Source organism: Mytilus californianus, unplaced genomic scaffold (assembly GCF_021869535.1).
Source record: "Mytilus californianus isolate M0D057914Y unplaced genomic scaffold, xbMytCali1.0.p SCAF_6, whole genome shotgun sequence".
In the NCBI taxonomy this organism is placed as follows: Eukaryota; Metazoa; Mollusca; class Bivalvia; order Mytilida; family Mytilidae; genus Mytilus; species Mytilus californianus.
The window spans coordinates 70,579,024-70,592,808 of record NW_026262712.1 but is presented as its reverse complement, the minus strand read 5'-3'; the positions used below and the strand labels follow the sequence as shown (position 1 = coordinate 70,592,808).

At 32.2% G+C, this 13,785-nt stretch overlaps 2 protein-coding genes across 2 annotated transcripts; both read right to left on the bottom strand.

The window, feature by feature from the left end:
- Positions 1–1,523: 1,523 nt before the first annotated feature.
- LOC127705893 (toll-like receptor 6) lies at positions 1,524–4,389 on the bottom strand. The gene has a single exon (XM_052210256.1). The coding sequence runs from the start codon at positions 4,350–4,352 to the stop codon at positions 1,839–1,841; it is 2,514 nt and encodes an 837-aa protein (XP_052066216.1). The 5' UTR covers positions 4,353–4,389; the 3' UTR covers positions 1,524–1,838.
- Positions 4,390–5,347: 958 nt separating this feature from the next.
- LOC127705899 (uncharacterized) lies at positions 5,348–9,119 on the bottom strand. The gene is made up of 4 exons (XM_052210264.1): positions 9,082–9,119; positions 8,100–8,264; positions 6,653–7,022; positions 5,348–5,748 (listed from the first exon to the last, which is right to left on the bottom strand). Exons 2-4 carry the CDS (start codon positions 8,253–8,255, stop codon positions 5,444–5,446), a joined length of 831 nt encoding a protein of 276 aa, XP_052066224.1. The 5' UTR covers positions 8,256–8,264; positions 9,082–9,119; the 3' UTR covers positions 5,348–5,443.
- Positions 9,120–13,785: the final 4,666 nt, after the last annotated feature.

Below are 13,785 nucleotides of genomic sequence, written 5' to 3'. Positions count from 1 at the left end.
TAAATTTAAGTGGTAGTTTGATAATTTTGTCATTACATTTTTTTTATATGAATATTACTAGTAGTGTATTCTCCAAGATGCACATCTGAATGTATGTTTTACTTAGTAGTTGTGAAATATAGTTTGAATATTTGTTTTAATTTGAGTCTAAATAAACGAAGGGCTTGAATATTCAATTCATCTTTGTAAAATACGACCTCCAAATTTTCTCGATAAAATTGTGTAAACTTCAGTAGTAAAGGTTTTAAGCAAAGTATGTTTTACGCATTTTTGGTAAGGACGGCACATAGTTCTACAGATTGTCGGCCTCCTTTATGTACTCATTACATTATGTACTCTGCGACAATACGGTGAAATATACCACGTTTTGGTTTCAAAATGTTCGCGACTGATTTTGGTTTCGTTATCACAGGGTTTTGATTTGGGTAATGATATCTCTTAGAAGAACACACTGTTCTGCGGAATATGTAATAAGTTATCTCTACCTATTATTCACCAATTGGTATTGCTGGGCATCGATCTATTGACCAAATTCCATGTTGTTACACCCTCTTCACTAAATATGTAATCCAAGTGTGTTGAAAAGTCAGCTAAAAAGCACGTGTTCTACAGCGTTCACAATTGTGTTGCAGACGGACGTACGGACGGCCCGTTATAGTAAACCCTTCACAACTTTGTTCCGAGTGAATAATAACACTTCAATGTAATAGTATGTGTATGTGCGTGTGTGTTTTACTTTGTGTGTGTGTGAGAGAGAGAGAGAGAGAGAGAGAGAGAGAGAGAGAGAGAGAGAGAGAGGGAGAGACAGAAAAGAGACTAGCAATGCTCGATATCCGTTTTTTTTTCAAAATTGTCCTAGACATTACAATATGAATATGTAATGTTATTCTAGAATGCTTTAATCTTTGATACGATCCCTCATTTCACAACTATAGATGTCATTAGTCGGAGAAAAAACTTATTGAAAATGTCTATTAAGTGCAGGTTCTCTTTGTATAAATCGATTTATGAGATATGAACATCGGTAAACTACTATTCATACAAGTTCTTGAGTTCAACATGTTTTTTTTTTAAGTTACAGGAACTGAGGTATAGAGTGTGAGCTAGTAGCAAACTGGATCTGCAATCGGCATGGAACTAGAATACATACATCGCTGTTTAAATCCAAGGCCAAAGAAATACATCATATTATTCTACATTACATAAGTTATAAATGATTAATTTTGTTTTAATTGATATGCATTTGCAATTGTATTCACATGTGACATCTTTTACAATGTCTTTGAATATCGATACAATGCACACCTAATGTGATTTAATAGATGTCTTCAATATTGCATTGTATATTTACATATAGTATGCACCAAAGTTATAATTAACATGACTAAATTAGCCGATAATTATGAATTGAATGTAAACATGAATGAATGAATATGTTATTGCAATGCTATAGCAAAATAACATGATATGGATATATGTAGTGACAATAATGACAATAAATAGAGAACACACAATTGTTTAAATATTTATTTTAATTTTTAAAAAGATAATTTTCAAATCATTAACATGCGCATACTTTATATTCAAAATAAAGCATACTCTGGTTTGTCGAGATATTTATAAAAAGAGTTAATCGAAGGAAAATATTTCCAGATTATTTTGCAGAAAAATAATTAAATTCATTTTCTACCAATCAAGTTATGATAAAACAAAAATTGATCGTCTCTTATATTGAATGTCAATATCCATAACTCTTTATTGCAATATGTACATGCTAACAAGATAGCTCTTTCAAATTCACTATTCATTACACCAATTCCTTAACGGATACCACAATCTCAACCCAACTGCAACTTTAAATCATACCACACATTTTCGGTATTTATGTCATCGCTTGGCCATTCGATCATTATGACATCTTTCCATATAAGACTAAATTCAATAGGAACGTCCTCTTTTAATGTGCCGTCTTTCATTATGACAATAATGCGTTTCTGTTTTCTATGCTCAAACATTTCATATTTAGCCATTTCAATCTCGAACTTTCCCCATTTTCTTTTAATAAATTCTGGTGTAATTATGAAAATTATAAACTTACTATTTCGCATGCTGTTGATGACAGTATCTGCTCGATCTTCCCCTACCGGGAAATCACGATCTTTCACACAGACATTCAATTTCCATTCCTGTTCTAGTATCGGTATTAATGAACCTTTAAGCCATTCGCAGCAATCAGATGCATATGCAACGAAGATATCATACCTGAATTCAACGTCTTCCGATTCGATTACATAGTTCATTTTTAGTTTTCGATAGAAAAAATATGCCATTCTCCATCTGAACTGATAAAGTACAGCCGATAAACAAATGATGACAAAGGAAGAAACGATGCAAATGACGCCTATACGTAACCAAGCGATTGCATCGCAATCTGAAAATGTATCATGGAATTGTTCCATAACCTTGGTAGTATTTGTCCTTGTTCCATTAGGAAATCGACAATGATAATGCCCGTCTTTGTCCAATAAGACGTTTGTTTGTGTTAGCCACCTCAAAAAGTGTCGATTTTCACAACTGCAAGCAAATTCATTTCCTGCAAACAGTAATGATAAATTGTGTTTCTTGCAAACATCGTCAGCCCACTGTGTAACTTTTTTGTCTAAGGTCAGTAACCGATTAAATCTCAAATCTACTTTTTTGAGATTATAAATTGATGTCAATGCCTTCGGAAAATGTCGAAATGAGTTATAAGATAAATCAATGTGTTCTAAATTGGACATGACACGAAATGTCTTCGGAAGGGCCCATAGATGATTATGAGATATATCAATTTTAATTGTTCGATTTCTTAAATATTTAAAGACATTTTTCCGTTCTCTAAATGTCAGATCTAATTTAGCATTACGTACGAGGAGAGTTTTTACTTCTCCCATTAATTCAGTAACTCCTTTATCAACATATAGTCTTGAATCTATTCCTGAAAAATCTAGGTGTTCTATAACGTTACCTTCAGGCATGAAAATATCAGGAAACTCTTTGAAGGAAACATACGATAAATCTAAGAATTTCAGTGAAAGTGTATTTCTAATTATCACGCTTAACAGTTGGGAAGACGCCATTACATGACTGAATCGCAGATGTTCCAGTTTAATTGGAAGATAAAACGTTGTATTGGTTAGGGTTCTATCTGTATATAACATGTCATTGTTTAAGATCACTGAATTTGGCGGGAGTATAAAGTTCATACATGTAAACTTAAGCGGGACGTATGAATAATCGAATAGTCGAAGATTAATCATGGTACTTGCTAATTTTAGAACCTCGATGTATTGGAGAGTATTTTCCAACCAAAAACTATTTGCTGATATTATTATATTCTCAAAGCACTCCGGGTGATCAAAAACAAATAATGAATTGGGTTTTGCATCTACAATTCCGTTGTATGACATGATAAGAGTTTTCACACAGATAGTTCTAAGAAACTGCATCATTTCACTTGTTATAACAATTTTAAATGGATTTTCTGGACTGCTTCTAGTATTCCGACTTACACGATGAAAATTTATCATATCCATTTTCTTATTACGGAATGGCAACAAAAGCTGGAGGGCGTGCTTTAAGCTAAAGTACGAGTTTGATAAATCAAGACTTGTCACATTTGAAAAAGGATATAAAATTCCAGCGTCAATAGATTCACTCATTTCATACAGTTCGCATCGACTGAGATTCAGCACAGTGACGTTGGATTTTCGAAAATTACTAAAGGTTTTTCGAGTTAAATTGCAAGCTAGACAATGATCAAATGTAAGATTCTGTAAATGTATCAATTTGAGAAATCCGATGCCAAAATTTGAGCTTCCACATAGATCTATTGACAGAATTTTCAGATTAACCATCCAGCTGAAGGCTTTATCGGAATATTCACAAGTTTTTTCTTGCTCAAACGGAGGTGGACTTCTTATGTTTCGATTAAGATAAAGTTCATGTATGCTCTTTAGCGGACGGAAAACATTGTTCGGATATCTTGTATGATCTAATCGATTTCCTGTTAGAGAAAGCACCTTTAATTCGCATAAGCCCTCAAAAGCATCTCTGTCTAAGATACTTATGTTATTGTTTGCTAAGTGTAAAACTAGTAGCTTATCATATCTTTTAAATGCCTTTGATCCTATCTTTGTAATGACATTTTCTGATAATTCGAGTTTAGTTATATATTCTGGAAGGTTCTTAGGAATTTCCGAAAAACCACGCTTTGAGCAGTTTGCAAAAAAAGCACTAAGTTCACAATTGTCTGCACATGCCACTTTGCTAATTATAAAAAATGTCACAAGCAGAAGAATGTTACAATCCATACTGATCTCCTATCTTATATATATTACACCAACTGTACTTTACCCCGACTATGTATATACTTTTAACTTTTAAGAATCTTGCTGTCTTTTTTTAATTCAATACACTTAAAATAGACTATTCAAGGACACGGAATTGACTACTATTCTTTTATATATGATCAATTTAGACTTTTGTGTTTATAACATTTAATCGTGACAACTATCTGAACTCAATCTATAGTGGCGCCTAAAAAATTTTTTTTTAAACCAAATTTTGTCTGATTAATTTTGTTTGTTTGATGTAATATCGTGTCGACAAACGTTTGTCCAATTCTATTGTTAAAATGATTACAATTAAGAATAAATTCTTATTACATTTGATTGGTTCACTACAAAGTGTTTTGTCCGAAGCTAAATTTTAATGAGAATACAATTTGTTTACGTGAAGATATGTTAAAGCTGTACAGTTTACTTTTATGTTTGTGAAATAAGTTTACTTTATAGAATGCTCATTTGATAATCAATTCAAATGTTTGGTTGAAATTGAATGTAGTTGTTTTAGAATTGTTGGAGCTAAATATTAATAAAGATAATCGTGTATGGGGTGGATGTACTAGTGCGTGCACGTTGCAGTGGAGTGTTTGTATCTCATTTACTCCAGTGAACTTAAAATTACAAATACTACCGAAACTATAAGGTCGCCTGGAATCTTGATATTATTCTCGTTATTTACACAGATTTACGATTTAAAACGAGAATCTGATAGAACTTTCCTTTTTTGATAGTCAATTTTCCATTTTCAGTAGGAACATACCATTTGTCCAATCGCATGACGTTTGTTAATCGCAATACGTTAGCAGGTGTTAGTTTTATGGGACATAAGCTTTTTTTCAAAAATCATAAAAAAATACTTAAAAAGGAGAACTGATTATCTGGATTATATAAAAAGACAATAAGTTTATTGGATTGTAATTTTAATATAAAAACAAACACATTAATTATGCAATAACAATAAATAAATATATGTATATAAATATATACACTGATAAAAAAATTATTTTGTATCAAAATAAAATGTGAGTAAAATGAGTATAGATTTTGTAAAAAGAGTTTTAGTGAGATCTACAAGCATCGGTGCAGTATATGCTGGGTGGACATTTGTTCTGGTTGCATTGTGATACACAATATTGATCGGCGTATCGATAACGACTTTTGAACAGTGGTGTTGCCTGGCATGTTCTAACATTGTGTTCTGAAATGGGTAAAAACCCGACTGGGCGTCCTTGTTGAACACCAGTATTAGAAAACTGACTTGTCCCTGACGAAGAAATAGCTATATCTGCACAACCATGAAACTGTTCTTGTTGCCCACAACCAATACAACATTTATGGTTGTTATCACAGTTGTATGAGTTTCCTGCAAGAAGAAAATAACTATATGTTAAAGTATGCAATTATGCAACAATTTTCATATCCTATTGTTCGGAACACATTATAGTATGCAAGATAATTGTAATTGATAGAAAAACGTAACCTATTAGTTCTTGGTGTTATTAATGATTCCACATATTTCTGATAATTATTTTTGCATACTTAAAGCTAATAACAAAATCCAAAAGCCCGAATTTGCAGAGACAAAATATAATAACACAAAGGCAACTATACGCTCTTCAACGATATATCTGCATCAACTGTAGATTATTGAGAAAAAGATATGTGTGTTTCACACATAAGGTTATAAATAAATTTAAGGTTATTAATAGGCAACTAAATTCTTAAGGTTTTAATTGAGTCGTTAAAATTAGTACCAACAGCATTTTTTATCGATTAACGTTGTTCTTCTTATATATTTAAGAGATAGATAAATACTCAAATTTGTCAAAACCTGTAAGACACTTAAGTGCAGGCCTGTCTTTTTGCGTTAATAAATTTGTGATCTTAGTCAGAATATTGTTAAAACTTTAAAGTACACACAATGGATTGTAATACAGTGGTTATGAAATAAAGTAATGATGAAAAGATTTTTTTAAAAGGCCCTGTTAAACATATTCAGGGGAAATTAGACTTGTTTTGCAATATTGTTGTTATTTAATAGATACAATATCTGTATTTACGAAACTTTTAAGCTCAGGGTATGTGTAAATTATAAAAATGCATTCTGTGGCATCACGCTTGTACCTTCTTCATATTTACAATCGTCAAAAAAATTAATACTTAATAGAAGCACTTTTCTATGAAAAATCAAAAGGTATATCAATTTAAAACGTTAATGTAGATGTACTCGGACAACTGTGCACAAATTCAGTTAAATTGGTTCTTACCAGTATTCCATTTCCACTGTAACACACACTGCGTACAGGTTAAACCTTGTGGTAGAATAAGATCAACTGTATATGTACCGATTGCTCCTGGTTCATAAAATTTAGACTGTCCATTTGGTTGCTTTAGCACATTTTTATCTAGACAGGCTTGGGTGGCTGGCTGACGTGGATTGTTAACCGGACAAAGACGGAACTCAAAATATCCACGATGAGTAGCAGTGATCTGAACTTTTACCTGAATCTTTTGTCCTGTCTTATATTGACTAACAATGGTGCCTGTTGCATATTTTCCTCCAGCCTCGTTCTCACGAGCCCCGTTCCATGGGTCACCACATACTCCACATTTTCCTCCATTTAGTGTCCATTGTTTCTGAAAGAAATAAATACACGTATATCAAATGCATGGTATAAGTACAAAGCTGTCAAACATTTAACAGAAGCTATTATAATACTAGTATATTAAAGATGCACATTTGTTTTCTTCTCATATTTAAGAAGGGAATACCTTTCTTAGATCCCGTCGAACAACAATATATATGTAGGACTCTGAACCGCGATGGTACGCTGACGTGGGATGGTTTGACGCTGAAGTGCGTTTTTGATCACGCCGAAGTGCGATGGTGGCATTGTGATGCTATCTTGTTGATAGCTACGCTGAAGCGCGATGGTGGCAACGATGAAGTGCGATAGATTACATAAATCATATTTGCAATGTTTACATGTCGATGAATAAACCTATTTGTTCGTTAAAAGTAGCTTTTCAGTTGCTTTTTATGTTTTAATTGTTAAAAGTAGCTTTTCAGATGCTTTTTATGTAAATATCGATGGTTAAAACTGTCATGATGAAAAGTCATTTCATTTCCAGTCCTCAGTGTAACGTTGAAGTGTAGTGTACACTATACTCTGTAAATTTTGGTAGCTTAGACAAAATAATCAGTCGTTCATACAATCGTTTAGAAATTGATCTACATGTTTTTACGAAAGCTATTTTCCCTTTAAACCAGTACTGATTGCGAATACTTCTTGGTTAGTCAGAACGAAACAAAACAAACGAAAAATCTATACGGCTGATGTGAATGAGAACAAGAAATAAGATAGATGACCATTGTTTTTTCCTGCAACTGTAGAAAACATTGAATTTTGGTATTTATGTACTAATATCAAAAAAATCAAGCTCTCATAATATTGGACATCTGTTGATTTAAAACTAGCATCACGCGTCTGATAGACCATCGCTTATCAGCGAAATGACCATCGCACTTCAGCGCAAACCATCGCACTTCAGCGCAGACCATCGCACTTCAGCGTGACCATCGTACTTCAGCGTGACCATTGCACCTACGAGTTCTACACATATATACTTTGTACCAATATAAGTTTATTAATTCTTCTTAAAAAATCTATTATTTTCTAGTTAAAAAATTATTAGATATCTATAACGACTTACATAGAATCCTCCACAAGATAACTGGTTATCATTGTAATTTTTAGGTGTGTTGTACCCATAGCGCCACGTTGTGGATCTTCCTGGAGGGGATATAAGTCTGCCATGCCCGTAGACGACAGCAATAACTGTAGCTAATGTAAAAATCTGCGTCAACATATTGTTTTCCTGTAAAGTACAAATGATATAATAAAATGTAGTGCTTACATAATTATAATAGAAGTATATATTTCGTCGATATCAAGTTTTGGTGTTTTCAACAAGAGGTATGCAACATTAGAGAATTATATGCACTACTTCCATGGTTGCCTTGGAGCCAGAAGGCATTTTTTTCGAATCATCATCACAACCTCAGTAGCTCCAAGCATTATCAGTGGAACCCGGAACAAAATCATTGCTCAAGGAGGCCGAAGCTCGCTATGTGGAGCAAAATGATAAAATGATAAAATGAGGATTGAACCCTGAGCCAATATTAGCCCTAATTATAACAATTATGAAAGAAGATCATGAGTGTCATACAATAATGGGGCGGCGACCGACCAGCACCAAAAGACATCTAGGCTTCCATGGACGGCCTTCAAAATAAGACAAGTGTCAATATACAACATATCGAGCTCTAGATTTCCTCGTCTACATCAATACTGAGAAAGATTTCAGCTATTTTCGAAGATTACAGATTGAGTGAAAATTCAGTTATGCATTTTGAAAATATACGAAGCGTACTTAACCTGTATATAAAATATTATTAATAATATGTTGTTCACATAAATATTTTTATCAATTAAGTTACACAAATAAATTCCATAAATTATTGGATGCAAGTTTCTTTATATCATCTTTATACGATAAATATGTACACATATAGAAGCCTTTAAACAAAAACAAAAAACATTTACATTATATAATTGTTGATCGTGTAGTATGACAATACGAGTTATATTATAATATATAAAGCTAAGAGGCAAATCAACTTATTATGTCTTACCTAGTTCTCCACGTGCTTTTGTTTGTATACAATGTTACATGTGCTTCCATATTTATAGGAAAAGTTACGGATATGGCAGTGAATACACGAGGATTAATAAGTTTACTTTTAGATAAACAAATTCTTTAATCTCTTCGCAACATACGCATGTTAATATATAAAAGTGCGTTGAATATTGATAAGTGACCTATACATCTGTTAATCCCACAATGGTTTAAAAGTGATGTCCCTGTCGATGACCAGCAGGTGTATGACGTTTGTTCGCCATTCTATTCGTAATTTTCATTGTATTATGGCTGCGAAAATACGCAAAAGGTTTTGAACAAAAACAAAAAATTACGTGGTTCATATAACTTCCATTGGTTTGATTGTTTCTTTTATTATTTACATTATTTTATCTTTATCAATTTCATAAAGATATTGCTATTTGTTGGTTTATTTTCTACCATTCATTCTTATCTTAACATATAAATAGTAAATAAGATTTACAAATATGGTCAAAACATCAAATGATATAAGTGGAATAAGAATTGTATTACAAGGTTCACTGAGTGAAAAAAAAGTACAATCACAAAAATACTGAACTCTGTGGAAAATTCAAAACGGAAAGTCCCTAAACAAATGGCAAAATCAAAATCTCAAACACATCAAACGAATGGATAACAACTGTCATATTCCTGACTTGGTACAGGCATTTTCTTATGTAGAAAATGGTGAATTAAACCTGGTTGTATCACTGACTGCTAAAAGGCAATTAAAATTTATAAGCAAATTCAACTCCCTAACGCAACGTTGATCAGAGACAGGTTCAGCATTTCGATTTGAATTGGTCATTGTAATACTTCATATAATTATGTATTTTGAAACTTTTTATTTCGAGCATACCCAATGAATGTCTTACTAGAAGAAAAAATTTAGTATTGTCCATATGGTAACTGTCTCTCGGTTGGAACTTGCATTTCCCAGAATTACCATGCAACCAGCCATCAGTGCAACGGTATTGAAATAACTGAAGTGTTACAGTTTATCTTTGAATTTTCAGTTGATATAACATGTCTAGCTTGTTAACTGTTTGAGAATTTTACTGGACAAAACTGGCTCTCCTTTTGAAAAAAATCCTAAAACATTTCGTGATCAACATCGAGTCATATATGTAAAATAATAGTATATCATCATCCTGAAGAAATGCAGATACCTATCATGAGTACTAACAAACTATATGTATTAAGGTCCAAGTTTAAAACAACCATATCCTGCAGATGCATAATTTCACCCCAAAATGTCAGCAAACTTCAAAATGTCATTTTGTTATATTTAAAGAAAAAAAATCCTGAATATATGCACACTCTTAGCTAGTTTGTGTACTAGAACCCTTAACAATATATATTGCTGAATCATTCAAACTTTACTTGTATGATTAAATAAAATAAAAATAACTCTTTATAAATTTAATAAACCTTCGGCAAAATGCTCGAACTCTTAAATTTGAAAGCCGTATATAGATGTGTATTAGTTCTTGAATACGTGAGGATCGATGTGCCAAAAAGGGACATGAACAGATAACAAAAATCCAACTGAGGTAAACTTTGTCTGAGGAAGTTGGAAATTGATTTCTTTAAAAAATGGAGAATATAAAAAAACAAATCTTATCAATCATATTTGTACCAAAAAAAATTGACTTTTAAGTTGATGATACCGTGGACGACTAGCAGCCATACAGCAGCTGTATTGCATGTAAAGTGCTAGAAAATGTAGAACACTTTATACATTTGGGGCGTCAGAGCCGCTTTGGTGGCTTTACCTTCATCGGTATCACTCGAACTCAATCATTCATATGTGAAAACCAAGGATGTAAAGTACTTCAATACGTGAGGTGCCTTAATAGGACATGAAACAAGAATAGCCAAATACATCTAAGTTTAGGATAAACGATAAAACGATTTGATATTCTTCAGCCAAATTTTTCTTTTTGAAGTGAGAGGAAAATGCCCCAATGATTCGAGTTCAACTGCAGAAATTCTAACACAAGATTGGAGATGAAGGTCATTTATTCAGAATACCATAAAAATATAATACAACTCACTGTTAAGAACAGATATATATTAAAAAACCCAACACTGAATAAATGACAATAATTTGCAAAGGTGAGGAATAAATACTGCCACAATCCCAAAGTCAGCGAGTTGGGGTGCCTCCACCAGAAAACCCTTAAAGATAAACTTCATAAGAGATTAATTGATTGAATTATTGCTGCTTGTTTAATGTCCAATAGCAATTATTTCATTCATATTTAGAACGATATTAAAAAGAAGAAAATAATTTGTGTATAAAATTACACATTGCTAAATGTCTGGACGTAAAGACTATAAGATGATAAAAAGGCAGAGCAAGCCCTGTTGACCTCTACTTTTGATGAATTTTGGTTTCAACTTGTTAGAATAAGATGACAACATGATTTGGCTGATTTGTATGACCTTTTAGCCAGGAAACACACCATTCAGTTGGTATGAAATGGTTTTTGCCAACTTTTCATATAAAAAATAAACACGAAACATAAAATCGCACTTACAAATAGGATTGAAAATGTTTTGAACAGTCACGCTGCAGCAATGGAACCCATCATGTAGCTCTTTGTTGGCAGTAAACATAAGATATCAGTTTTGATACCAGTAAATACTAAAAACATAATCGAAGAAACGAGGTCAATCTAATTTGTTTTACATAAATTTAATTTGTATTATATAAAAGCATTTGTACATGGAACCCCCTTTGCCCTTTAAGTTTGACTGTCCCTCTGGTATCTTTCGTCCCTCTTTTAGAATGATACATATTGGATGTTTTGATAGATTTATGTAAGTAAAAGTGAACTTGCCTCGGTGCAGATTTTTAATGATTAAGAGTAAAGTATATATACTAAGATAAAGGATAATTATTATCTTTGTGTAGTCAAAACTACTTCCAAATCCGGTTTGCATCATCCATAAAAAACACATAGTTTCGTTGTTTCCCAGATGAAATAATATCTACATGCATCACTCATTGATTTGAAGGTTATAGCGTTCATCTTATTGCTGATGTTATTATTAATAAATGAAAGTTTTTTTATCAAAGGTCAGTGTAGTGATGTTTGTATTGCTTTATTATCCTATAAGGCCAATTGAGTGCATTTTGTCTTTCTTTCGGTTTACATATTTTTTTCATTTGGCAAAGAACTGGTATGTTTTAAAGGAAAACCTGGTCGTAAAAATCATTGTTTTGCCGAATAATGATCCTCTTCAAACAAATATATCACCCCAGTGCAATAAAGGAATATTAAATGACAACTTGCGTTTAAGGTTTTGCTATCGGTTTATAAAGATTTAGGCAGAAAAAGTAAAAAAAAAAGAGGTGGTATAAAAATATTTCTGGTCTCAAATTTTGAACGTGAAGTCGGACATAACTTCCGCATTTCTTCATATCCAGACATTTCTATAACACATATTTTTTTCAAGACTATGAGCGAAGCAAACATAAAGAAATAATAGTTCTTTATCTTGTTTGCGATTTATAATTGCACATTTGACTTTCTGGTCCTGGTCGGATCACAAGAAAACAATCTACTTCCTGTTTTTTTAGACAACATGAAACAAGCGGTTAGCAGTCATCAATTGAAGAACGCAACATTTAGTAACTGTTCAAGCTTTCATATATTAAATGAAACATACTTCAAATTGTGTAAGAATATTCATTTGATCATTAATTATGGTGTTTGCTAACTCATTCTTTGTCGTATTCACAGTCATTTGAAATTTTGTATCTTTTCATTTGTCTTTCAATTCGTTTGTCATCAAGGAAGATTGAAATTATATTTCAATTTAGTCAGAAATTGGAATTTATTAAATTCTGAACAATTGCAGATATAATGCTTTACATTTGTAATTAAGAATATTGCAACTAATCGCCAAGATTTATCGATGGACAATATATGAAAGGTTCGGTATAAATCATGCAAGTTTCAAAGATCTGACTACTGAGTTGATGGCACCATCGAAGAATAGCAGTCCACTAGCAGCATTATCTAGCCAGTGTGGAACATTAATCATAAAAAAAATATGCATTAAAAAGTAAAACTAAAAACCGCTTATCAGTCATAATTATCTATACTTTTTACTTTCTGTTGTATACCTTACCCGGTGTCATTTGTATTAACAGGAACAGGAACCCTTCCAAAACAATAGAGTTCAACGTAGTTTATTTTTGGGTTCTTTTATCAATACTAGTAAATAGATCATTTGAATTGAGAAATAACAGCAATCGTATTAGTGTTAAAGCATGCCACCAAAAACAGGCAAGCAACATAAAACTTAAACAAAACTAAGCTGATTTGAAAGAAGCAAATCTCTATCTTTCAGTGATAGAAAAGGCAATCTCTGGAATATTGCATCAACAAGGAGATTTATACTCGATATGCAGGCGCTCCTTGAATCTTGCTATATAAAGAGAAAAATCCAATTAGAAATGTATGCAACTGTATTACTGTTAAATTAGAGACAAATATTTTCAGGTCATATGTGGATATCGACTTTATTGGATTCATCCAATAATGCCACAAATTTTTGTTTTTTATTATTATTTAAAAAATCAAAACACTAATAATTAAACTGAATGTTTTCTTTAAACATTTTCTCTCATTCCTTTTCTTCAATTTTGGAACAGTAGTGCAAG

Bases quoted from the DNA above. Each gene is read 5' to 3' on its own strand.
- LOC127705893 (XM_052210256.1), bottom strand. From the start codon at position 4,352: ATGGATTGTAACATTCTTCTGCTTGTGACATTTTTTATAATTAGCAAA.
- LOC127705899 (XM_052210264.1), bottom strand. From the start codon at position 8,255: ATGTTGACGCAGATTTTTACATTAGCTACAGTTATTGCTGTCGTCTAC. The intron at 7,023-8,099 runs GTAAGTCGTTAT...TATTTCTTTCAG, and splicing joins TATCTTGTGGAGGATTCTAT to AAACAATGGACACTAAATGG. The intron at 5,749-6,652 runs GTAAGAACCAAT...TTCTTCTTGCAG, and splicing joins ACAGTGGAAATGGAATACTG to GAAACTCATACAACTGTGAT.